General features: G+C 41.4%; 1 protein-coding gene across 24 annotated transcripts in view; it reads right to left on the minus strand.

The window, feature by feature from the left end:
- Nucleotides 1-26,229, minus strand: part of gphna (gephyrin a) — a 471,572-nt gene that overhangs the window by 90,300 nt on the left and 355,043 nt on the right. For 23 of the 24 annotated variants that reach the window (XR_009655626.1, XM_060933582.1, XM_060933586.1 and 20 more), the window contains 9 exons: nucleotides 25,832-25,924; nucleotides 25,693-25,748; nucleotides 25,373-25,492; nucleotides 25,153-25,211; nucleotides 24,878-25,031; nucleotides 24,631-24,752; nucleotides 21,812-21,899; nucleotides 10,132-10,205; nucleotides 9,968-10,032 (listed from right to left, as the gene is read on the minus strand). Coding sequence is in view for 23 of the 24 variants with exons in the window: in XM_060933582.1 (XP_060789565.1) it covers nucleotides 9,968-10,032; nucleotides 10,132-10,205; nucleotides 21,812-21,899; nucleotides 24,631-24,752; nucleotides 24,878-25,031; nucleotides 25,153-25,211; nucleotides 25,373-25,492; nucleotides 25,693-25,748; nucleotides 25,832-25,924 (831 nt within the window). In the remaining variant the exon portion in view is untranslated. Of the gene's footprint in view, nucleotides 1-4,740; nucleotides 5,951-9,967; nucleotides 10,033-10,131; nucleotides 10,206-21,811; nucleotides 21,900-24,630; nucleotides 24,753-24,877; nucleotides 25,032-25,152; nucleotides 25,212-25,372; nucleotides 25,493-25,692; nucleotides 25,749-25,831; nucleotides 25,925-26,229 lie in introns of those variants that run through there. The other variant, XM_060933591.1, reaches the window with a different exon arrangement.

A 26,229-nucleotide genomic window follows, 5' to 3' on the forward strand; every position in this document is an offset into this window, starting at 1 on the left:
TCATCCCATTGATTGAAAACACCTGACTAATTTCACCTTCAAATTAACTGCTAATCCTGGAGGTTCACATACTTTTGCCACTCACAGATATGTAATATTGGATCAATTTCCTCAATAAATAAATGACCAAGTATAATATTTTTGTCTCATTTGTTTAACTGGGTTCTCTTTATCTACTTTTAGGACTTGTGTGAAAATCTGATTGTTTTAGGTCATATGCAGAAATACAGACCATTCTAAAGAGTTCACAAACTTTCAAGCATGTACAGTGGTGCTTGAAAGTTTGTGAACCCTTTAGAATTTTCTATATTTCTGCATAAAAATGACCTAAAACATCATCAGATTTTCACACAAGTCCTAAAAGTAGATAAAGAGAACCCAGTTAAACAAATGAGACAAAATATTATACTTGGTCATTTATTTATTGAGGAAAATGATCCAATATTACATATCTGTGAGTGGCAAAAGTATGTGAACCTTTGCTTTCAGTATCTGGTGTGACCCCCTTGTGCAGCAATAACTGCAACTAAACATTTCCGGTAATTGTTGATCAGTCCTGCACACTGGCTTGGAGGAATTTTAGCCCATTCCTCAATACAGAACAGCTTCAAATCTGGGATGTTGGTGGGTTTCCTCACATGAACTGCTCGCTTCAGGTCCTTCCACAACATTTCGATTGGATTAAGGTCAGGACTTTGACTTGGCTATTCCAAAACATTAACTGTATTCTTGTTTAATCATTCTTTGGTAGAACGACTTGTGTGCTTAAGGTCGTTGTCTTGCTGCATGACCCACCTTCTCTTGAGATTCAGTTCATGGACAGATGTCCTGACATTTTCCTTTAGAATTCACTGGTATAATTCAGAATTCATTGTTCCATCAATGATGGCAAGCCGTCCTGGCCCAGATGCAACAAAACAGGCCCAAACCATGATACTACCACCACCATGTTTCACAGATGGGATATGGTTCTTATGCTGGAATGCAGTGTTTTCCTTTCTCCAAACATGAGGCTTCTCATTTCAACCAAAATTTTCTATTTTGGTCTTATCCTTCACAAAACATTTTTCCAATAGCTGTCTGGCTTGTCCACGTGATATTTAGCAAACTGCAGATGAGCAGCAATGTTATTTTTGGAGAGCAGTGGCTTTCTCCTTGCAAGCCTGCCATGCACACCATTGTTGTTCAGTGTTCTCCTGATGGTGGACTCATGAACATTAATATTAACCAACATGAGAGAGGCCTTCAGTTGCTTAGAAGTTACCCTGGGGTCCTTTGTGACCTCGCCGACTATTACACGCCTTGCTCTTCGAGTGATCTTTGTTGGTTGACCACTCCTGGGGAGGGTAACAATGGTCTTAAATTTCCTGCATTTGTACACAATCTGTCTGACTGTGGATGGGTGGAGTCCAAACTCTTTAGAGATGGTTTTGTAACCTTTTCCAGCCTTATGAGCATCAACAATGCTGTTTCTGAGGTCCTCAGAAATCTCCTTTGTTCGTACTATTATACACTTCCACAAACATGTGTTGTGAAGATCAGACTTTGATAGATCCCTGTTCTTTAAATAAAACAGGGTGCCCACTCACACCTGATTGTCATCCCATCGATTGAAATCACCTGACTCTAATTTCACCTTCAAATTAACTGCTAATCCTAGAGGTTCACATACTTTTGCCACTCACAGATATGTAATATTGGATCATTTTCCTCAATAAATAAATGACCAAGTATAATATTTTGTCTTATTTGTTTAACTGGGTTCTCTTTACCTACTTTTAGGACTTGTGTGACAATCTGATGATGTTTTAGGTCATATTTATGCAGAAATATAGAAAATTCTAAAGGGTTCACAAACTTTCAAGCACCACTGTATGTATGTATGTCTCACACACACACACACACACACACACACACACACACACACACATAGTTGTGGTCAGAAGTTTACATACAGTGACATGAATGTCATCTTGGATATGAATGTCATGGCGATATTTGAGCTTTCAGTAATTTCTTTGAACTGTTCTTTTTCTGTGGCAGAATGATTGTACAGCATACATCTTTAATAAAAAAAAAAAAGAATTTGGTGCACAAGTTTAAATTTTCTTTGGGTTTTCTGAAATCAACACAGGGTCAAAATTATAAATACCGGGTTAAAAATTTACATACACTCACTTAGATTATTAATTCAGAGGTGCTGAAACTTCCAAAAGGTCTTATCTTGCCAAGGCTGAGGTTTCTTAATCTCACAGTTTACAGCACTCATTGGATTGATCAACACATAGTAAAATGGGAAAGTCCAAGGAGCTCAGTGCAGATCTGAGAAAGAAGATCATACAGGTAGATGTACACAACTCCGGAATGTCTCTTGGAGCCATTTCTAAACAACTGCAAATTCCAAGATCAGTTCAAACAATTGTATCCAAGTTATTGTGAGGTGTAGTCACTTTGCCAAACCACTTTGCTTCAAGAAAACCCAAACTGTCACCCTCTGCTGAAAGGAAATTGGTTTGGATGATCAGGAACAATCTGGGAACCATCATGGCACAGCCCTGCCATGAACTGGAAGCTGATGGGTCACTGTCTACAGTTCAGATCACCATGAACCAAGAGGTTTCTATCCAAGAACGCTTGGTAACCCCCTGCTCCAAAATTGACACTTTCAAGCTTAATTAAAGTTTGAAGCTGACCGCACGGACCAAGAAAAAGCCTCCTGGAGGATAGCTGTATGGTCAGATGAGACAAAGATTGAGTTGTTGTTTGGTCACAATGACCACCATGTACAGAGGGACACTGTACCAGCTGGTGGTGGTGGTAGGATCATCATGCTCTGGGGCTGTTTTGCTGCCAGTGGAACTGGTTCATTGCACAAAGTGGATGGAATAATGAAGGACTACCTCAGAATTCTTCAGCATAAACCATCAGAAACTTGAACACAACTTGGGAGTTACAACAGGACAATGAACCCAAACACACATCAGAGCTGGTTGTGGAGGATAAAGCAGGCTAACATTAAGCTTAAAACAAGTCCTGACTTCAACCCTATTGAAAATATATGGACTGTGCTTATAAGTTGAGTCCATGCCAAGAAAAAAAAACAAATTTAATTGAACTCTACCATGAAGAGTCGTGAAATATCCAACTAATTCTACCAGAAGCTTGTTCATGGTAAACAAAAATGTTTGGTCAAGGTGAATCCTGTGAAGAGATATTTTACCCAAATATTAGGTGTGCTGTATGTATATTTTTGACCCTGTGTTGATTTCAGAAAGCCCAAATAAAATTAAAACTTGTGCACCAAATTCTAGTGTTTTTTTTAACTAAAGATGTATGCTGTACATTCTGCCACAGAAAAAATTACTGAAAGCCCAAATATTGCCATGACATTCATATGTAAACATCTGACCACAACTGTGTGTGTGTGTGCGTGTGTGTAAAAAAATAAAAATAAATAAATAAATAAAAGTTTGGACACTTCAATGGTTTCAAACAATTGACTTTAATTCAGTGGTTTTTCTGACAGTTATTTCTCTTTAATTAATTGAGCAGTTCAGGGCATAATATGGATTGCTACAGTTGAATAGGGCGATTTACTAGATTTTTATTATTTTCTATTTACTGTTTGATCTCAAATGCATTAAAAATTCAATCAATTAACTTTTGACAATTGAAAACCTGTTACAGTTTTGATCTCTTGTTACAAACAGTCAAAATACAGAAAAACCTTTTGTGTGTGTGTACATGAAGTGTGCATTCTTGCATCTCAGAGTGTTGAAATGCAGGTTCAAATCTACACCAACATTTGTGGTCAGAAGTTTCTGCACATTCATCATGGATATGAATGTCATGGCAATATTGGCCTTTCAGTGATTTTCTTTGAACTGTTCTTTTTCTCTGGCCAAACCCAATTCCAAAAAAGTTGGTATACTGTGTAAAACATAAATAAAAACAGAATGCGAAGATTTGCAAATCATGGAAACCCTATATTTCATTGAAAATAGTACAAAGACAACATATCAAATATTGAAACTGAGAAATTTTATTCATTTTTGAAAAATATATGCTCATTTGGAATTTGATGTCAGCAACACGTTTCAGAAAAGTTGGGACAGCGGCATGTTTAGCACTGTGCTGCATCACCTACTTTTAACAACACTCTGTAAACTTTTGGGAAGTGAGGAAACCAATTGCTGTAGTTTTGAAGGAGAAATGTTGTCCCATTCTTGACTGATAGACAATTTCAAATTTAAAATCTCTACAATAATGCATTAAGAAATTTTAATTTTGATGAGAGCATAGCTCATGCTTTTGTTACCTCCAGGTTGGATTATTGTAATGCCTTACTGTCTGGATGTTCCAATAAGTGCATAAACAAGCTCCAGTTAGTTCAAAATGCAGCAGAAAGAGTCCTTACTGGAACTAGAAAATGTGACCACATCACCCCTGTCTTATCCACACTGCATTGGCTCCCAATCAAATTTCATACTGATTATAAAATACTACTATTGACCTTTAAAGCACTGAATGGTCTCGCACCACAGTACCTGAGCAAACTTCTGGTCCTTTATGACCCACCACGCCTACTTAGATCAAAAGGTGCAGGCTATCTGCTGGTACCTCGTATAGTGAAGGCTACATCAGGGGGCAGAGCCTTTTCTGATAAAGCCCCACAGTTATGGAACAGCCTTCCAAGTAGTGTTCGGGAATCAGACACAGTCTCAGCATTTAAGTCTAGGCTGAAAACATATCTGTTTAGTCAAGCCTTTTGTTAATGGTGTTTATGAGGTAAAGGTGTAGATCTGGAGGGTCCTCAGACATAGAGTGTTTTGGTTAACTGGGATGTGTGGATGCTGTCAGTCCCCCACTCGCTTGCTCACTTGAGTTTGTTGACGGTATAGTGGCTGGCTGCTTTATGTCCTGGGGCTCTCTCATGCCTGTGTTACCTTCTGGCTCTCCCCTTTTAGTTATGCTGTTCATAGTCAGTTTTGCCGGAGTCCCTGCTTGTACTCAGCGCAAAATGTATACTGTACCTACTTATTCAGGTGACACTGGGCATACCTAACAACCTGTGTTCGCCCCCCCAAATCTGTCCCTCTGAGTTACAAGTCAATCCTGGGATCGAGATGCTGACCTCTTCTGCTCCTCGGACCTGCCTGAGCCATCCTGATGCCCTATATCTGGTTGGAGTCTCATCACATCGCTCCTGTGAAAGATGGCCCCAGATGGACAGGTGGAAGTCACACTTGTTTGACGCTCTGGACACTTACAGTAATGCTTTTATGGCTGAGAACTACAGTTGACTTGCTAACTTTAGGACTGCAGTTATCATGAACAGTTTTGCACTCAAGTTTCCATTAATGAAGAGTTATAACATCAGTGAAACTGACTTCATGTTAAAACTGTTAATGTTATAGTCATGTTGTCTGTTGTTGTCCAGGTGAGGGTGGGTTCTCTTTTGGGTCTGGTTCCTCTCGAGGTTTCTTCCTCTTGTCATCTGGGGGAGTTTTTCCTTGCCAATGTCACCATGGGCTTGCTCATTGGGGATAGATTAGGGATAAAATTGGCTCATGTCTTGGGTTATTCAGATTCTGTAAAGCTGCTTTGGGACAATGTCTATTGTTAAAAGCGCTATACAAACAAACTTGACTTACAATTCTCTCATGACTTTTGGCACAAAAAAGTGAGCCACGACCCATCCTTGCTTACAAAGACTGAGCCTTTGGTGCATGCTCCTTTTTATATCCAATCATGGTACACTCACTCTGTTACCAGTTAACCTGCTGTAACAACTTTTACGCTTGGGCAATGAAGAATTGGGAGACAGGCATAACAGTCCAAGGTGCATTTTGATTTTGACTTTTTTCCCCACCATGCTTTGACCGTGCACACACAAACACAGCCACACGTTGGGGAACACAGCGCTCTCTCTCTCTCTCATTACTGGCCACTGAAAGAGACAAAAGACACATTCGTATACAGCCAGTGACTAATTACAGGTGTCACTCCTCATGTTACCTCCTGGTTCACCTGACTCCTCAACATTTACAGCCAACGTTTTACAACACCCCCGCTATCACACTTGCTTATTGTGAAATCTTCCAAAATGGTGTTACTTGAATATCCTATAAACTTTTCAGTCTTATTTAGCCTCTGTCCCAATTTTTTTTAATGTGTTGCAGGTATAAAATTCCAACTTTGTTCATATTTACAAAATGCAATTAAGTTAGTCAGTAAAACTATTGAAAATATTTTCTTTGTATTTTTCAGTTACATAAAGGTTCACATGAATTAATAAGTCAAAGATTCTTGTTTTTATTGCATTTTGGAAAATATTCCAACTTTTCTAAAAATGGGGGGTGTACATACAGGACACATGATGCACCATCCATTATCTGTAGCTGCTTATCCTGTTCTACAGGGTCACAGGCAAGCTGGAGCCTATCCCAGCTGACTATGGGCAAGAGGCGGGGTACACCCTGGATAAGTCGCCAGGTTACTGCAGGGCCGACACAGAGACAACCAACCATTCACACTCCCGTTCACACCTATGGTCAATTTAGAGCCACCAGTTAACCTAACCTGCATGTCTTTGGACTGTGGGAGAAACTGGAGCACCCAGAAGAAACCCATGCAGACACTGGGAGAACATGCAAACTCCACACAGAAAGGCCCTTGCCGGCCACTTGCTGTGAGGCGACCGTGCTAACCACTACACCACCATGCCAATGTACACATGATATTTGGTTCAATGTCCCTTAGCAAATTTAATCTTGACCAGACACTTTTGGTAGCCATCAACAAGCTTCTGGTAAAATTCTGACTGGATATTTGACCACTCTTCTCAGCAGAATTGGTTGAGTCCAATTAAATTTGTGTGTTTCCTGGCACAGGTCTGACATTTAAATACAGTCCACATATTTTTGACAGGGTTGTCAGGACTTGTTTCAAGATTCATATTAGTCTGCTTTATCTTCCACAACCAGCTATGATGTGTGTTTGGGGTCACTGTCCTGTTGAAACACCCAATTGTGTCCAATCTTCTGATGATTTAAGGTTATGCTGAAGAATTTTGAAGTACTTGTCGTCCTTCAATATTCCATCCACTTTGCCTTCCCTTGACAGCAATTGAACCCCAGAGCAGAACCCCACTATGCTTAACAGCTGGCGCAATGTTCCTCTGTACCGCTGGTCATTAAGGCCAAACAACTAAATCTTTGTCTCATCTGACCATAAACTTTTCTTGAAATGCTTTTTCTTTGTCCATGTGATCAACTGCAATTTTTTTTTTTTTGAGCTTGGTATTGATTTTAGAACAGGGGTTTCTTTGTTAGACAGTAGCCTCTCATCACCATGGTGATGTACAGTGGCAAGAAAAAGTAAGTGAATTTGCATTTTTGCATAAATTTATCATAAAATATGGTCTGATCTTCATGTAAGTTATAATAACGAAAAAAAACCACAATCTGTTTTAACTAATAACACAAAAAAATAAGATTTCATGTCTTTATTGAGTCTTTAGGTGTTAGTCTAGGGTTCTTTTTTACCTCATTGAGGATTCTGCATCAACCCTTTGAAGTAATCTCGGCTGGGCCCCTACTTCTAGGGAGACAAACCACAGTACTAAAATCATCTAATTTGTCTAACAGTGGACTGATGAATATCTAAACTTTTTGAAATTGTTTGTAACTCTTTCCAGTTCCATGCAAATCAAAAATTCTTGATTTGAGCTTTTGAGCTCTTTCTCTTTTTTTTCCAAGGCACACATCAGCAGCTGCTTCTTGTGAATAGCAAACTCAATGTTGGAGTGTCAAAGTATCTTGTACCCACATTGTCAAACTCCCTTCCAAATTTATACAGAAATGCAGGTATGGGTTCACTTACTTTTTTCCCCCATTGCAAAACTTGTTTGGCTGTAAACAGTGACACTAGTGACACCAGCAGCTTCCAATTCATGGCAGGCCTGTACCTTGTTGGTTCCTGGGTTTTTCCTGACCCTTCGAGCCAATTTCCTCTCAGCTGAGGATAACAGTTTGGGTATTCTTCTGGACCTTGGTAAATTGGCTCCAAATAACTTGTAATTGTCAAACAAAGCCTTTTTCAAGTTGGCACAGAGAATCTACCAGCTGTAGTCAATCTTCATCACTAACAGGAAGTTAAGAGTCCTTGGCCTTTGCAAGGTAAGACATTTTGGAACTTTCAGTACCACCGAATTAATAACCTAACTGGTTGTATGTCTATTTTTGACCATGTGTTGATTTCAGAAAACCCCAAAATAAATGAAAACGTGCACCCCATTCTTTTTTTTCTATTAAAATTTATGTTGTACAATCATTCTTCCCCAGAAAAAGAATGGGTCAAAGAAATCAGTGAAAGCCCAATATTGCCATGACATTCATGTCCAGGGTGGCACGGTGGTGCAGTGGTTAGCACTGTCGACTGACAGCAAGAACGTTCCAGCCTCAAACCTCACGCCCAAAGAGGGTCTTTCTCTGTGAAGTTTGCATGTTCTCCCGGTGTCTGTGTGGATTTCCTTCAGGTGCTCTGGTTTCCCCCACAGTTCAACAATATGCAGATTAAGTAAAAATACCCAGCCACTGGGACTGTACAAGCCAGTCCACACTTGATGCCAGTCCCAAGCCTGGATAGATTGGAGAGGGTTGTGTCAGGAAGGTTATCGGGTGTAAAACCTATGTCAAATCAAATATGCGGAACATATCTGCTGTGGTGACCCCTGATGGGAGCAGATGAAAGAAGAAGATTCATGTCCATGATGAGTGTATATAAACTGATTGTCAATGTAGGTGTAGATTTGAACCTGCATTTCAAGACTGTGCAAAGATGCAAGAATGTGCATTGTACAATGTTATGCACAGAACATGCAAAATAACTCTGCTATGGGTCTACTCTCTATTTGAGATATTAGTCTGAAATCTCTAGATCTAGTCGGAACATTCTGAGTAGCATACAGTAATATTATTTTGAAATATAATAGTACAATTGCAAATTTAAATGAGACAGAAGGCCATATTTGGCTGACAGGCCTCGAGTTTGACAGCTGGGTTTTAGCATATCCAATTCTCAGTATCATTAACCAGACTTCTCAGGTTAAACACCATGTTAGAAGCTGTAGGCTGAAACACAATGGCATTCTGCCTGAAAGACCTGGGAACCCTAAGTCAGCCAGTCATACAAGGTTGGTGACAGTTTGACTATGACTGTTGCGAGGCAATTGTTTGAGTTGCTATGTATGTAGCTAGTTCAGATTTCCATCATCTTAAAAGTTTGCCAGAACAGACAAATAGGGTGTGCTGTCATTAAAGTTTGTTGACTATTTAAAGTTGCGCACATGTAAAAAGAGAATACACATTTGTTTTTCATTTCAGGCACTTTCAAACCCTATTTATTTAAAATTTAATTTATTTAGCTTTGCCATAGCGAGATACATATACATACATTACGGCTGGGAAACCACTACAGCTTGTGCCAATTACAGTGACCCCATTGTACCTAATCTGCATGTCTTTGAACTATTTGATTTATTTGGTGCCATGAACAATTATCCTAAAAATAAATAACATTTTAAACACAACTGCTGAAAATAAGGGCCAAAACCAATGAAAATGTGTGTCCCAAATTAGCAAGCATGTAGTTAAAATGTTTTTCTTTCAGTCATTAAAAAAAGGGTAGGCCATGCTTTTTTATAACGTAACAGAACCATTTTTCCTTTACAGGTAATAGTCAACACCAAGAGGACTTTCAAAATAAATCATGTGTTGGGTATTATGTTTTAAAACTGTCCCAATATATCTGAATTCAATTTCAAATTGTTCCTTTTGAAAATTCTAAATTTCAAAATGAAAAGCATAAATAGGTTTATATACAATCAGAGGAAAAAAGAAAGTAAGGTACTGGAGCTGCATACTTTCCATAGAAATTTCATATTAATCAGTAAATGAAAGCATACCTGGCAAGGCAAATATGAGCTTTCGTGTGCCATTGCTGTCTAAGGTTGCAAATGTAGTGGGAAGGCTAAAAAGAACAGAAAAGAGGATGTAACCTATAAAAGGTATTTGGTTAGCTTCTTTGAATCTTGTCATTGTAGGTTTGTTCACTTTCTCCTGTTCTCACCCTGGCTTCATGAACACCCGACCAAAGTGGATTTGGGCATGGAGATCAATATCCAGAACCTGCTTCAAGTAGTCCTGATAGAGAAAGATAAAAACATTTCAAAAAGAGTTACATAATTGACATTGATAATAATCAATGTCTCACTACTCACTACTATGCTTCATGTTTGTGTACAATATTTGAGTACATTTACTGTGCAATATTCTTATTTTTCTAACAATGAGCAAAAAGCCATAATCTTTTATCATTTACTATTATACTTATCTAGTGTCACTTTGATCATTTACCTTTTAGTATTAGTTTGATGGCAGTCAGATTTTATAAATATGATAAACTTTGTGTATTAAATACTCCAGTTCCAGCCCACATGTATACAGATATTTTTGAAAACATATTTTTCCCCTCAGCATTTTGGCTGTTAAACTGTATTTTGGTTTTTGGTCGCACAGTTTTTGAAAAAGCACCCTCCAAGGTGGAGAATTTTTAAAACTCCTCTTTTAACTGTTTGTGTGGATGTGAAAAACAAATGCTTGAAAATGCTAACATCACAGTGTCAACCTGTGCATGCCCATCACAGTTTTGCATTTGTTATGAATGTGTGAAGACTCAATCTATCATGGCTGGTGAGCAGATTGCTATATGTAATTTTTGATCTTAAATTGTTTGGAATTTTATTTTTGCTTTGGTGTATCAAAAAAAGTAAAAAAAAAAAAAGAATCCCTCCCGTGCCAGGACCTGATCTTCCCTGTCAGTCTGCTGTCCCAGTACTAACTAGGCACTTTGTGCATTGGGTGGCGCCGATCTCCATTTCCATAGCCCTTATTACATAGCTGGGTTAGAGTGGAGGTCAGTCCTCTGGTTACTGCGAGCTTTGGCCTAGTGGTTAGTGTGTCAGCCTCTTGACTGGGAGACATAACAAAAATCATCATAAAAATGGTACCTACTGCCATGCTGCAGTGGTAAGGCATGCTGCAACACAGATGTGAGTAGGGGGTCAAACTCTCATGGTTTTGATTTATCAGTACATCCATATATGGAATTTAAGAAGATAATCCATGCTACACTACTCCTGAGTTCACGGTTCTAGCAGGACTAACTGCACTGTGAACAGAGATTTCAGAAAACAATCTAACAATTCTTACCCAATGATTCGTTCCAGCCATCAGTCAACAGTCTTTCCACCTCATCATCAGGCCACATGTGATTCCTAGTGTGTGTCTTTTTTTTTTTTTTTTTTTTACTTTTTTGACAATTGCAACCCTGGCCAGGATAAAGCACTCGTTGAAGACGAGTGAGTGAATGAGCTTTTGGCCATGCTGAGGTTTTTCTGCACTTCTTGTCTTCTACTGCTCAACACACATGCGCTTTAACTTTATTCTTGAGTAATTTCATGTCACAGTTTATTAGTCAAGTACATCATTTAAACCGTATCATTAATAAAAAACACAGGGCAGCCTATTTGAGTTCACTAAAAAAGGTTTAGTGAGTGTGCTTGTTACAAGAGCATGGAAGGTGTTGTGATTTGAGTGCACACAAAGCTATTCCCAGACACACAGTAGTGAATCAAGTGTGCAGAAACACTTCTGTGACCAAGTGTACTTTGAGTGTACTTCAGCTCAGCAGTGACACATGCTTTCGTTTTGCTATCACACTTTCACAGGCTACTCTCTCACTATACTCTTGCTTGCTCATAATCCAAGTTTAATTTTGCAACTTTGGTGATGGGAATAAGACAAGTTTCTACGACTGTGAAACATGGATGGGACTTTTTTGTTGTTTGTTTTTTGACGGAGGGGTAAAAATGAGTTTTTCAAAATTTACCCATGTACGTGTGGATGTGTGAGCTTTCTCATCAGGAAAAATGGCTGTAATGTTGACTCAAATAAAATTTGGCATAGAATGAAACAAGGTTAATTAAGAGGTGTCGTTTTTAAGGAGTTTATATTATCCACAATTGGAATCAGTGGGCATTTTATATATATATATATATATATATATATATATATATATATATATATATATATATATATATAAAATTCTATCCACATTTACTGGATAGAAGCAATCAAATGCTCTGTTTAGCTACTCTACTACTAGGCTAATCAGCTCATATATTGTGAGTAAAGGAAAACCAAAATGGCAGAGCATGTTGTGCAACCAACCAAAGATGAAATAAAAACTACTCGAAAACAAAACCACAAAAACGCTACAAGATATGGAATAAAAGTATTTGATGGTAAGTGCGTATCTGTTTTTTTTTATTTTTCAAAAATTTTCATCGCATTTTTCACAAATTGCTACTGTCATTTCGCTGGTTTGTTTAAATTCTAAGCGGAAATGATTTTGTCAGATGTTTTGCATAAAGTTTTGATTGATTGAATTTACAAAAAATAAAAATGCTCTGTTTCTCAAAATCCAGTGAATGTGGATATAATAAAACAGCTATTCCAATCAATCAATCTCGTAATACATGGCTTATAGCTAACTCTGTGCTATATGCTTCGTTGGCCATCAGCACATGTACGACTCGATTTCATGGAATAACTTTGTGTGTGTGAAATTTTTTTTTTACATAGACATGAGTGTTTCCTGCTAAATACACCACTAGTATTTTTCATACGAACTACATCCGGGACATTGAGGACGACATCAAAATGCGCATTTTTTTTATTTATGAATGTGTATATGTAATAAAAAGAAAATCACATGCTGGCTTGAAGATATGACATTTCTTATGTTGAAGAATTCACATTTTTCATTCAAAACACGTGTGCCCAGGGAGCAGTTGTGGAGTTAGGTGCCTTGCTCAAGGGCACTTCAGCCCAACCGCAGGACATGGCTGCTCCATGTTAATACACACACGTCAAGATATACACGTTTGTATCTACAAACCCCATTTCCAGGATTTTTTCCAAAAAGCAATGAAAACAAAAATCTGTGATTTGTCAATTCAGATGAACCTTTAATTTAACTCAAAGTCCAAAGAAAAGATTTTCAATAGTTTGACTGACCAACTTAATTGTATTTTGTAAATATAGAATGAGGTTAAAATTTGATGCCTGCAAAACACACACACACACACACACACACACACACACACACACACACACACACAAAGGTTGGGACAGAGGCAAAATAAGATGTAAAGTTCACAGGATATTCAAGTAACACCATTTTGGAAGATTCCACAATATGCAGGTTAATTGGTAACATGATTGGGTATAAAAGAAGCAGCACCAAAGACTCAGGCTTTGCAAGGATGGGTCATGGCTCACTCCTTTGTACCAAAATTCATGAGAGAATTGTTAGTCAAATTAAGAAGAAGATCTGTCAATGCAAGATTTTAGGTCTTTCAAAATCTACAGTCCATCATACTGTGAAAAGATTCAGGGAATTTGGAGGCATTTCAGTGCGTAAAGGGCATGGTCGGAAACCACTGTTGAATGTATGTGACTTTTGAGCCCTCAGGCAGCACTGCCTGAGAAACCATAATGCTAATGTGACAAAAATAGGCTCAGGAGTACTATGGAAAACCGTTGTCACTTAACACAGTCCACAACTGCATCCAGAAATGTAACCTGAAACTGTATTACGCAAGGAGGAAGCCATTCATCAATTCTATGCAGAAACACCATCAATTTCTCTGGGCCCAAACTCACCTCAAATGGACCAAAAGACAGTGGAAATCTGTGCTGTGGTCAGATGAGTCTACATTTCAGCTTGTCTTCAGGGAAACCGGACGTCAAGTTCTCAGTTTCAAATGTGAACACGACCATCCAGTTTGTTATCGGAGAAAGGTGCAAAAGCCAGCATCTGTGATGGTATGGGGGCATCAGTGCCTACAGCATGGGTGAGTTGCATGTGTGTGAAGGTACCATTGATATAGTGGGGCATACATTGGGATTTTAGAGAGACATATTCATCATGGCAACATCTCTTCCCAGGAAGTCCATGCTTATTTCAGCAGGACAATGCCAGGCCTCATTCTGCATGGGATTACAACAGTGTGGCTTCATGGACAAAGAGTGCATGTGTTTGACTGGCCTGCTGGCAGGTCAGATCTGCCTCCTATGATGGTGCATCATGAAGAAACCAGACAATGGCAACCACAGACTATTGAGCAGCAGAAGTCTTGGATCAAGTAAGAGTGGTCAAAAATTGATTGTAAAACTGCAACAATTAGTATCCTCAGATCCCATATGATTAAAAATTGTTATTAAAAGGAAAGGTGATGTAACACACCTGCAGATCTCAGAAACAGGACTGTGTGAAGGCATAGATTTGGAGAAGGGTACAGAAAAATTGCTGCAGCTTTACAGGTCCCAAAGAGCACAGTAGCCATCATCATCATTTGTAAATGGAAGAAGTTTGGAAACACCAAGAATCTTCCTAGACCTGGCTGCCCGGCCAAACTGAGCGATTGGGGAAGACAAGCCTTGGCCAGGGAGGTGAGCAGTAACCCGAGGGTCACTCTGACAGAGCTCCAGCATATCCTTGTGGAGATGGGAGAACCTTTCAGAAGATCAACCATCCAGGCAGCCCTCCACAAATCAGGGCTTTATGGTAGAGTGGGCCGACAGAAGCCACTCCTTAGTAAAAGGCACATGACAGCCCACTTGGAGTTTGCCAAAAGGCACCTAGAGGACTCTCAAACCATGAGAAACAAGATTCTCTGGTCTGATGAAACCAAAATTGAATTTTTTGGCCTGAATACCAAGCGCCATGTCTGGAGGAAACCAGGCACTGCTCATCACCTGGCTAATGCCATCCCTATAGTGAAGTACCAGCATTATGATGTGGGGATATTTGTCAGCAGCGGGAATGGGGCGACTAGTCCTGATAGAGGGAAAGATGAATGCAGCTAAGTACACCGAGATCCTTGAAGAAAACCTGCTCCAGAGTGATCTGGACCGCAGACTGGGGTGAAGGTTTACCTTCCAACATGACAATGGCCTGAAGCACACAGCCAAGAGAACAAAGGAGTGGCTTCGGAGAAAGTCTGTGAATGTTCTTGAGTGGCCCAGCCAGAGCCCAGACCTGAATCCAACTGAACATCTGTGGAAGGCGCTGAAAATGGCTGTGTACTGATACTCCCCATTCAGCCTGATGGAGCTTACAAGGATATGCCAAGAAGAATGGGCAAACATGTCCAGAAACAAGTGTGCTAAGCTTGCAGCTTCTTTCCCAAGATGCCTTGAAGCTGTAATTGCTGCCAAAGGTGCATCAACCAAGAATACTTGGTTGATGCACCTTTGGCAGCAATTACAGCTTCAAGGCATCTTGGGAAAAAAGGCTAAAGGTGTATACAGATATGTAACCCCTAAACAACGTATTTTTGTCAGTAAAATAAAGTTGCATATTTTCTGAAAACCTGCTTTCACTTTGTCATTATGGGCTCTTTTGTGTAGAATTTTGTGACAAAAATTAACTCAATCTATTGTAGAATAAGTCTGTAGTGTAATAAAACGTGGAGAAGGTGAAAGGGGTGTGCAGACTTTTCGGCTTGACTGTGTGTGTGTGTGTGTGTGTGTGTGTGTGTGTCTATTATCTATGTACAGTGGTGCTTGGAAGTTTGTGAACCCTTTAGAATTTTCTATATTTCTGCATAAATATGACCTAAAACATCAGATTTTCACACAAGTCCGAAAAGTAGATAAAGAGAACCCAGTTAAACAAATGAGATAAATATTTATTTATTGAGGAAAATGATCCAATATTACATATCTGGAAGTGACAAAAGTATATGAACCTCGAGGATGAGAAGTTAATTTGAAGGTGAAATTAGAGTCAGGTGTTTTCAGTCAATGGGATGACAATCAGGTGTGAGTGAGCACCCTGTTTTATTTAAAGAACAGGGATCGAGCAAAGTCTGATCTTCACAACACATGTTTGTTAAAGTGTATCATGGCATGAACAAAGGAGATTTCTGAGGACCTCAGAAAAAGTGTTGTTGATGCTCATCAGGTTGGAAAAGGTTGCAAAACCATCTCTAAAGAGAGTTTGGACTCCTCCAATCCACAGACAGACAGATTGTGTACAAATGGAGGAAATTCAAGACCACTGTTACCCTCCCCAGGAGTGGTCGACCAACAAAGATAACTCCAAGAGCAAGGCGTGCAATAGTCGGCGAGGTCACAAAGGACCCCAGGGTAACTTCTAAGCAACTGAAGGGCTCTCTCACATTAACATTAGCCAATCTTCATGAGTCCACCATCAGGAGAATACTGAACAACAAATGGTGTGCATGGCAGGGTTGCAAGGAGAAAGCCACTGCTCTCCAAAAAGAACATTACTGCTCATCTGCAGTTTTCTAAAGATCATGTGGACAAGCCAGAAGGCTATTGGAAAAATGTTGTGTATGGATGAGACCAAAATATAACTTTTTGGTTTAAAATGAGAAGCATTATGTTTGGAGAAAGGAAAACACTGCATTCCAGCATAAGAACCTTATCCCATCTGTGAAACATGGTGGTGGTAGTATCATGGTTTGGGCCTGTTTTGCTGCATCTGGGTCAGGATGGCTTGCATTCATTGATGGAATAATGAATTCTGAATTATACCAGCGAATTCTAAAGGAAGATGTCAGGACATCTGTCCATGAACTGAATCTCAAGCAAAGGTGGGTCATGCAGCAAGACAACGATCCTAAGCACACAAGTCGTTCCACCAAAGCATGGTTAAAGAAGAATAAAGTTAACATTTTGGAATGGCCAAGTCAAAGTCCTGACCTTAATCCAGTCGAAATGTTGTGGAAGGACCTGAAGCGAGCAGTTCATGTGAGGAAACCCACTAACATTCCAGAGTTGAAGCTGTTCTGTATGGAGGAATGGGCTAAAATTCCTCTAAGCTGGCATGCAGGACTGATCAACAGTTACTGGAAATGTTTAGTTGCAGTTATTGGTGCACAAAGGGGTCACACCAGATACTGAAAGCAAAGGTTCACATACTTTTGCCACTCACATATGTAATATTGGATTATTTCTCAATAAATAAATGATCACGTATAATATTTTTGTCTCATTTGTTTAACTGTGTTCTCTTTATCTACTTTTAGGACTTGTATGAAAATCTGATGAAGTTTTAGGTCATATTTATGCAGAAATATAGAAAATTCTAAAGGGTTCACAAACTTTCAAGCACCACTTGTGGTGTGGTGCTTATGCAGTGGTGTGGTGCTTATGCACAGGGTGTGTGTGCACCGTAGTGTTGTAGCTGTGTGCTGGTCATTCAGCTTCCAGCTGCAGTCACCATCTAGCTTCACGAGCGAAAAGAAACATATAAGCCCTCTCCTGATGGTTTTTTTGCGGCTGCCACACCAAGACTCTCACAGTGCCTCCTTGTGGCGCACCATGGGTAACACAGAACTGTGAGGGATCTCGGAGCAGGTCTGAGCCCCAGAGGTGCAGTGTGCAGGCCCACCAGCGTGTGGACACGCCCTGGCACTCACCAATCAGCCCCCTGATGCCTTGTAGGGTATGCCATTGGAGGCAAAGGCTAGGAGAAGGAGACTTCTAAATCAAACCCACCTGCTGACTTGTAGGTAGTGCGTCCTTACACAAAGGCTAGGGGACTAAACCCCGAATGACAAATCAGGATAGGATGGACTCTTCAGCTCAGTCTAGCAACCATCCTAGGAGGAGGACGCTCCAAAGTCAAGTCCCAGTAACTGCAAGCTACTGTGAGGGCAGTCCTCAGAAGGAGGATCCTGGCCAGCTGCTGCGCCACCACCCAGTGGATGCACATTTTGGCTTCCGTACCTGTATCCTGTAATGCTCTGTCCACTGGACTGGATTTGGTGCTCCCGTTTTAACGAGATCAGTTAGCGGGCTAGTGATGTCCGAATAATTAGGTATGAACCTACAATAGTAGCCAGCCAGCCCCAGGAACTGTCTCACTCCCTTTTTAATCTTGGGCCTCGGGCAGGCCGCAATCGCTGCAGTCTTGTTAATTTGGGGACGCACCTGCCTATGACCCAAGTGGAAACCCAGATACCGTACTTCCACCTGCCCAATTGCACATTTTTTCAGGTTAGCTGTGAGACCTGCACGCTTCAGCGACTTTAGGACGGCCCTAAGGTGTTCCAGGTGCCGTGGCCAATAATGACGTCGTTGAGGTACGCTGCCGTGTAAGCGGCGTGAGGGCAGAGGATCTTGTCCATGAGCCGCTGGAAAGTAGCAGCAGCCCCAAATAACCCAAAAGGAAGTGTAACAAATTGGTGTAACCCAAACGGTATGGCCATTTTCTCTCGGGATAGAGGAGTCAAGGGGATCTGACAATATCCCTTCATTAGATCCAGTGTCGAATAAAAGCGAGCCGCGCCTAACCGATCGACCAACTCGTCAATGCGAGGCAGTGGGTATGCATCAAATTTAGACACCATGTTGACCTTTCTATAGTCTACACAGAACCGGACCGACCCATCGGTCTTGGGAACCAGGACCATCGGGCTGCTCCAGTCACTGTGGGACTCCTCAATTATGCCCATTTCGAGCATGGCCTTGAGTTCATCCCAAACCACCTTTTTTTGTGTGTTCAGGCAAGCGGTAAGGGTGGCTACGCACCACCATCCCTGGGGGCATCTCAATGTGGTGTCCTATGAGGTGGGTGTGGCTGGGAAGGGACAAGAACACGTCAGAAAATTCCTTCTGCGACTTGGCCACCTCTGTGAGCTGGGCCGGTGAGAGGTGGTCTCCACAAGGAACCAGAGTGGCTTGAGTTTTTTTTTTTTAACCTCCGGCCCCAACTCCGCCTTCTCTGGAACTTCTGATGCCAACACCACGGGGACCCCCTCATTCCAATGTTTTAACAGGTTGAGGTGATAATTCTGCAATGCCCCAACCCCTATCTGTTCACCTCACCTCATAGTCGACGTCCCCGACTTGCCAGGTGACCTCGAAGGGCCCTTGCCACTTGCCGATTAATTTGGAACTCGACATGGACAATAATACAAGCACTTTGTCTCCTGGTGTGAACTCTCTAAGGCGCGTGCCCCTGTTGTATAACCGGACTTGACATTCTTGTGCCTGCCATAAATTCTCCGGGGTTAAGTGTGCGAGGGTGTGGAGTTTTGCATGCAGGTCGAGAACATACTGAATTTCGTTCTTGCTAGGTGAAGGTCCCTCCTCCCAATTTTCTTGTAGCACATCCAAAATGCCATGTGGCTTACGCCCATATAATAACTCAAATGGTGGAAAACCTGTGGAGGCTTGCGGGACCTCTCGTACTGCACATAACAGGGGCTCAAGCCATTTATCCCAATTACATGCATCTTCACTTACAAATTTCCAAATTAAGTTTTTGAGTGTTTGATTCCACTAAGCCATCCGTTTGTGGGTGATAGACACTGGTGCAGATAGATTTAATAACCCATACAGTTTACGCAGTGTGTGTGACATAAATGTAGTGCCTTGGTCTGTCAGGATTTCTTTCAGAATCCTGACCCGGGAAATAATACAGAAGAGCGCTTCTGCAATACTGTAATGCTGAGATATTGCAGAGAGGCACTGCTTCCGGATATTGTGTTGCATAGTCCACCAGAACTAAAATAAAGCAATATCCCCATGCTGACCAATCTAATGGCCTGACGAGATCCATACCAATTGTCTCAAAAGGGGTCTCGATTAGAGGAAGAGGGTGCAAAGGTGCTTTTGGAGTGGCCGCAGAATTTACTAATTGGCATTTGCGGCATGCCACACACCACCGACTGACATCCCCATGAATCCCTAGGGTGTTTTATCCTGCCCTAAGTGTCTGGCCATGGGATTAAAGTGAGCTGCATGGAACACGAGGTCCGTACAGCTCTTTGGGATTAACAACTGGGTTATTTGTTCACCGGTTTGAGTGTCCTGCGTCACTCGGTACAACCTGTCCTTAATAGTGAAATATGGGAAGGCCAGTGTCATGCTTGGCTGGAGAGTTTGACCGTTGATTACTCTCACTTGGTCAAACGCATGATGCAGAGTCTTGTCTCACAACTGCTCTAACAGCAGAGGGAGTCCCCGACAGAGGGAGGAGGGGCGAGCTGCTCCTCGCTCCTTGTATCGCCCTGATGCGGTGCTGACGTAGACGGCTCTGTGACAGCTTCCCCAGTCAATGCCACACTGGGATCTTCCCGTGACATACTAATGCAGGACCCACCTCTTACTATGTGTTCCATCAATTCTTCGAACCCTGGCCAATCAGTCCCCAAAATCAGTGAGTGGGTGAGACGAGGATTAACCGCCGACTTTATTCTATGCTTTTCTCCCCGAAATAGAATGTGAACGAACACTAATGGGTGGTTGTGAACATCCCCGTACACACACAGCACCTTCACCACTTGTGCTCTCCCCAATGCCTCACCAGGCTTTGGTGGACTGAGGTCTGATTACAGCTGGAATCCACCAATGCGTGATACGTATCCCCTTGCACACTTACTGGTATACGATACGCTCCAGCCCGACCGAGGACTGTTTCTGGCGCGTCGGGGATCCGGACCACCGCTCCCACCTCCATCGCGGAGGACTTACTCTGAAGATGTCCCGGCTCCCTGCAGCGCCAGCACACCGGCCCAGGCTTGCCCTCTGCACCGGTGTTATGGGCGTCACTCACCTGAGGGGGAGACAACAGACATGGAAGGGAAAAACAGGAGGATACCATGGGTGCATCGGGCCAGCTGGGGAGGAGCCGGCTGATGCCTCCGCAGCAGGGGAACAGGGCGGGGAAGGGAAGAAGAGAGTGAGGAGGAAGGAGAGGAAAAAAGAGAAGAGGAGACACATCCTCCTGCTGTCGGAACCACCGCCAGGTGGTCCTCCGCCCGTTCAATGGCTTGTTCTGCCGGTCCTCCCGGAAGTCACGCAATGAACTGCTCCAGTGTCACCAGGTAGATAATTCCCTCAGCATCACGATCATCTGCCCTCAGCCACCGCCAGCAGGCGTCCTGGAGCTGTTGTTCCGGGGAGCGGCCGACATGCTGTAGGATGGCTCGTTTCAAGTCGCCGTATATGAGACGGCTGTCGGCGGGGAGCTGCAGTCCAGCGAGCTGCACCTCACCAGTCAACAGTGGAAGTAGGTACACTGTTCGACCGGCCACTCCCACGCTTTGGCCACTTGCTCAAACATTTTAATAGTCATGTGGACCCATCTTTGATTAGGGTGAGTTGGGGAGGGTCCACTGCGGTGGTGGTCGAGGACCCCGCCAATGCGAGCAGGTGCTGGAACGCCTGCTGATCTTACTGCTGGGCCAGCACCAAGGCTTCGAAGCATTGTTCCTGCTTCTTCTGGAGGGCAGTGAGCACTTGATGCTGGTTCTGCTGAGCGGTAGTGAGGGCATGGATGAGGTCCTTGAACAGTGAGGAGTCCATGGGTCTGGCTCCCTTTGGTACTCCCAGGTTTCGACACCACTCTAACAGTTTCCCTGATGTGGGTGGAGTACAGAAGTAAGGCAAGCGGGAGATAATGTTCTCACATGTTTATTTGAGCTTTTCAGCTTCACTTTGCTCAACTCTAGGACACGCAGCTAAATTAACACTAACTTCGTCAATGTCTAAATATTTATCAACCTGACTGTATTTAATCACAGCTAACATCTTCACTAAAACGTGCCCTTACAAGTGTGCAATAAAGTTACAAACTGTGACCTTTAACATGGCTATAAGCATTACTCAAAACATAATGCTGACTCTAGTAAACACCCTCTCACCTTCTCTCCCATAGACACTCCTCCAGATGTGATAATGACATCTGCAAGACTTATTCCCTCATTCAGGGCATTCAACAGGTCATCTGGGCTGTAAGGAGAAACAAAGAAAGGCAAACTGGTTGTACATAATTACTTTAATTTATTTGTTTCCATGAGGCCATATTCAGAATAGAGATGTGTGTGGGACTGTTTTTTAAAAAATCCCATTCCCTCCCAATCCTGAAGGAAGTCTGACCAATTGTGCCCACTCTTGCAGAAAGTCATGCCATGTCCAATATGCTCTCATGTTAATAGTCCTATAAGCTTCACAGTCACATTCCCACTCATGCCTAGGTGTAAAAAAAAAAATTCCTGCTACCATGACCTTGTTTTGTTTTGGTTCCCTGAGTTCCTAATGCCAACGCAGAACACATGAGGAGTGAAGAGTTAACAAAACTGTGTACATTGATAGTCAGACCACAGACAATTATGGTGAGTGTTTTTTTTTTCTTGTGTGTTAGACACTCTGGCCAGGAAAAGTAATAAGAACAGCACCTACTGTCTGTTGGTTTGTTGTAACTACAATATTTCACTGAAAATTAAAGTTCTGGAAAACAAATAAACACAAATACTATGGAATGCATTATTTAAAATATTTACACAACATTGCAATTGAAATCTCAAATCATAAGCTGGATTCATTGATTTTCTCTAACAGCTCTACCAGTAGGTCTGGCATACTGTTATGGGAAAAAGAAAGTACACCTTCCTTCAAGTCTATGTTTTAGTTATCAGGGCCTAAATAACAATTGTGTGGTCCTCACAAACATCTATAAATAAACAAATAACCTCAGGTGACTACAGAAAACCCCCCAACAGATTTCAATATGTAGTCCCATCCCCCCTCCCAAAAAAAGGTCAACCAACATTCAGAAACCTGGTGGGAGAAAATAAGTACTCTTCCTACTTCCACAATCATTAAGAGAGTAACTAGCAGCCAGGTGTTACTCACAAAAAGCACAAGATTATTTAATCAACAAGAATCATCTTTTTAGTGTCATGTAGGAGGTAGCCATAGACCAAATTGTATGACACTTAATGGACAAAGCAGTCTCTTGACCTGCTCTCAGTGCAAACGGTACAAATGTGAAAAACCTCTTTATGTTAGACTTTAGTTTCTACAAATCTTAGTGTAAAACGACATGAAGTTCATCTGTGCTTTTACAACCCCAATTCCAAAAATGTTGGGACGCTGTGTAAACTGTAAATAAAAACAGAATGTGATAATTTGCAAATCATGAAAACCCTATAGTTCATTGAAAATAGTACAAAGACAACATATGAAGTGTTGAAACGGAAATTTTATTGTTTTTTGAAAAATATATGCTCATTTTGAATTTGATGTCAGCAACACATTTCAGAAAAGTTGGGACAGGGGCATGTTTACCACTGTGTTGCATCACCTCTACTTTTAACAACACTCTGTAAACGTTTGGGAACTGAGGAGACCAATTGCTGTAGATCTGAAAGAGAAATGTTGTCCCATTCTTTGCTGATATACAATTTCAGCTGCTCAACAGTTCGGGGTCTCCTTTGTTGTATTTTGCAGTTCATAATGCGCCAAATGTTTTAACTGGAAGACAGGTCTGGACTGCAGCAGGCCAGTTTAGCACCCGGACTCTTTTACTACGGAGCCATGCAGTTGTAATATGTGCAGAAAGCAGTTTGTCGTTATCTTGCTGAAAGAAGGAAGGCCTTCCCTGAAAAAGATTTAGTCTGGATGGCAGCATATTGCTCTGAAACGTGTTTATATCATTCAGCATTAATGATGCCTTCCCAGATGTACAAACTACCCATGTCAAGTGCACTAATGTCCCCTCATACCATCACAGATGCTGCTTTTGAACTGTGCACTGATAACAAGCCGGATGGTCCCTCTCTTCTTTAGCCTGGAGGATGTGGTGTCCGTGATTTCTAAAAAGAATTTCTACTTTTGATTCGTGAGACCTCGGGACAGTTTTCCACTTCGCCTCAGTCCATCATAAAAGAGCTGGGGCCCAGAGAAGGGGGCGGTGTTTCTGGATATTGTTTATATCTGTTTTTAACTTGCATTTGTGGATGCAGTAATGAAGTGTTTTCACAGACAATGGTTTTCTGAAGTGTTCCTGAGCCCATACAGTGATTTCCACTACAGACACGTGTCTGCTTTTAGTGTCTTCTGAGGGCCTGAAGATCACAGGCATCCAGTGTCAGTTTTCAGTCTTGTCTCTTGCATACAGAGATTTCTCCAGATTCTTTGAATCTTTTAATGATATTATGGACCAAAGATGTGATCCCCAAATTCTTTGTGGTTTAACATTGAGGAACATTATTCTTAAATTGTTGTGTTGTTTGCCCATGCAGTCTTTCACAGAGCAGTGAACCCCGCCCCATCTTTACTTCTGAGAGACTCCGCCTCTCTGGGATGCTTTTTTTAAACCCAATCAACTTACTGACCTGTTGCCAATTAACCAAATTATTATTATTATTTTTTACCATTATGCAACTTTTTCAGTCTTGTGTTGCCCCTGTCCCAACTTTTTTGAAACTTGTTGCTGATATCAAATTCAAAATGAGCATATTTTTTTAAAAAAACAATACAATTTCTCAGTTTCAACATTTGATATGTTGTCTTTGTACTATTTTCAAAGAAATATAAAGTTTCCATGATTTGTAGATTATCTCATTCTGTTTTTATTCATGCTTTACACAGCATCCCAACTTTTTTGGAATTGGGGTTGTATTATAGTTTCTGGTGCAGAACAGACTGAAATGTAGACAAATGTAATAGTAAAGTATACTTGTCTCCAACAATTCCAAGGTTAATTGTGGGGTAGCCATGCTCTTGGATGGTAGCCAGCAGTGTGGAGCGATTACTGTCCCTGATCTTCCCTGGGTGGAGGTCATCTTCAGGATTCAACAACTATTATAACATTCACATATTTACAGTAACAAATGATGGGTTAGAGCATAACACAAAAAAGCCATAAATGTGTGCAATGTGGAAAGTAAAAATATTAAAATATAGTCTTTTCATGATGTACTCACTTCATTGCCAGTGGACATGACTGCCACAACAGGGAACCTGTGCACCTCCACCTCTGTGATTCCCACTGTGGCCAACAGACCAATTTCAGATGGGCCCATGTGTGTTCCTTTGGCCAGCACACATTCACCACGCTTTATGTCATGACCAATTGGCCTGTATGTGTGCCAAGTTTAATACTAAAATGAATTAAAATGTTTCACTAACAAATGAAAAATAAACTAAAAAGGTACAGGTAATTTAAAAAGGATACTATAAGAACTGCATTCTCACTAACCTAATGTCCTGGCCTGGGCGTGCCTGCACCAGAATCCGCACCTCCAGTTCCTCTGTGCCCTAAAACACACCAACCTCTATCTATGCATGCATGTGGGCCTATGAGAGCAAATCATAATCTCTGAAGCTACATTCTTTCATGTTTTAAAAGCACATTATAGATTTGATATATACAATTACATTTATTGGAAAGGGGGTTGTTATATAAAAATGAGGCTCACATCCTCAGACTCTCGCAGTAACTCTGTATCCTCCACTTGCACTACAGCATCTGCTCCACATGGGATAGGCGCTCCCGTTGTCACCCTCATTACCTGACCCGGCATCACTGTGTGAGTAGGCTATATGCATATGCAAATGCACACAACACACACACACACACACACACACACACAGCTAGCTTGACAACTGTCCTTCTACACATGTCCAAACTTGTATGCAGTGTGTGTGTGTGTGTGTGTGTGTGTGTGTGTGTGTGTGTGTGTGAGAGAGAGAGTGTTGGAGGGGTTGGCTGTATACAAGCAATGTATGTGTTGCTTACCTGCTCCCCAGCCTGGGACTCCCCAATGAGAAATCGGTCTCCTGGGCCATCAGCAGCTTACAAAGAAAGAATGGAGATTCCAGAATATAAACTTTAAAACATGCAAAAACAGCTGACTGAGAAGAACTGAAACCCTCACCTCGAACAGCATAGCCATCTTTGATTGAGGCTGGAAAAGGAGGCAGATTGTCTTTGGCATAGATATCCTGAGCTAAGACTCGACCCATTCCATCTGTAGAAAAACAAAATAAAGAACGTCAGTTGATAAAAACACAACTATTCACAAATGTTCCATGTGTGGACTACTTAAATGCAAAACCAGCTCAGAGCTGTAATATTTTTCATTGTGGAGGGATGAGAACCAGACTGGGGGTTGGGTTAACAGGGTTCATCAAGAATTAATAATGAACTGATAATGGATATTTGTCCTATTAGGGATAATGGTAATTTATTCCATCTAATCAAATCTTTTAATCAGTTGAAGTAATTGTGAGAATTTGACGTTAAAGTGATCGCTAAGTTAACAATATAACATGG

Source organism: Neoarius graeffei, chromosome 11 (assembly GCF_027579695.1).
Source record: "Neoarius graeffei isolate fNeoGra1 chromosome 11, fNeoGra1.pri, whole genome shotgun sequence".
In the NCBI taxonomy this organism is placed as follows: Eukaryota; Metazoa; Chordata; class Actinopteri; order Siluriformes; family Ariidae; genus Neoarius; species Neoarius graeffei.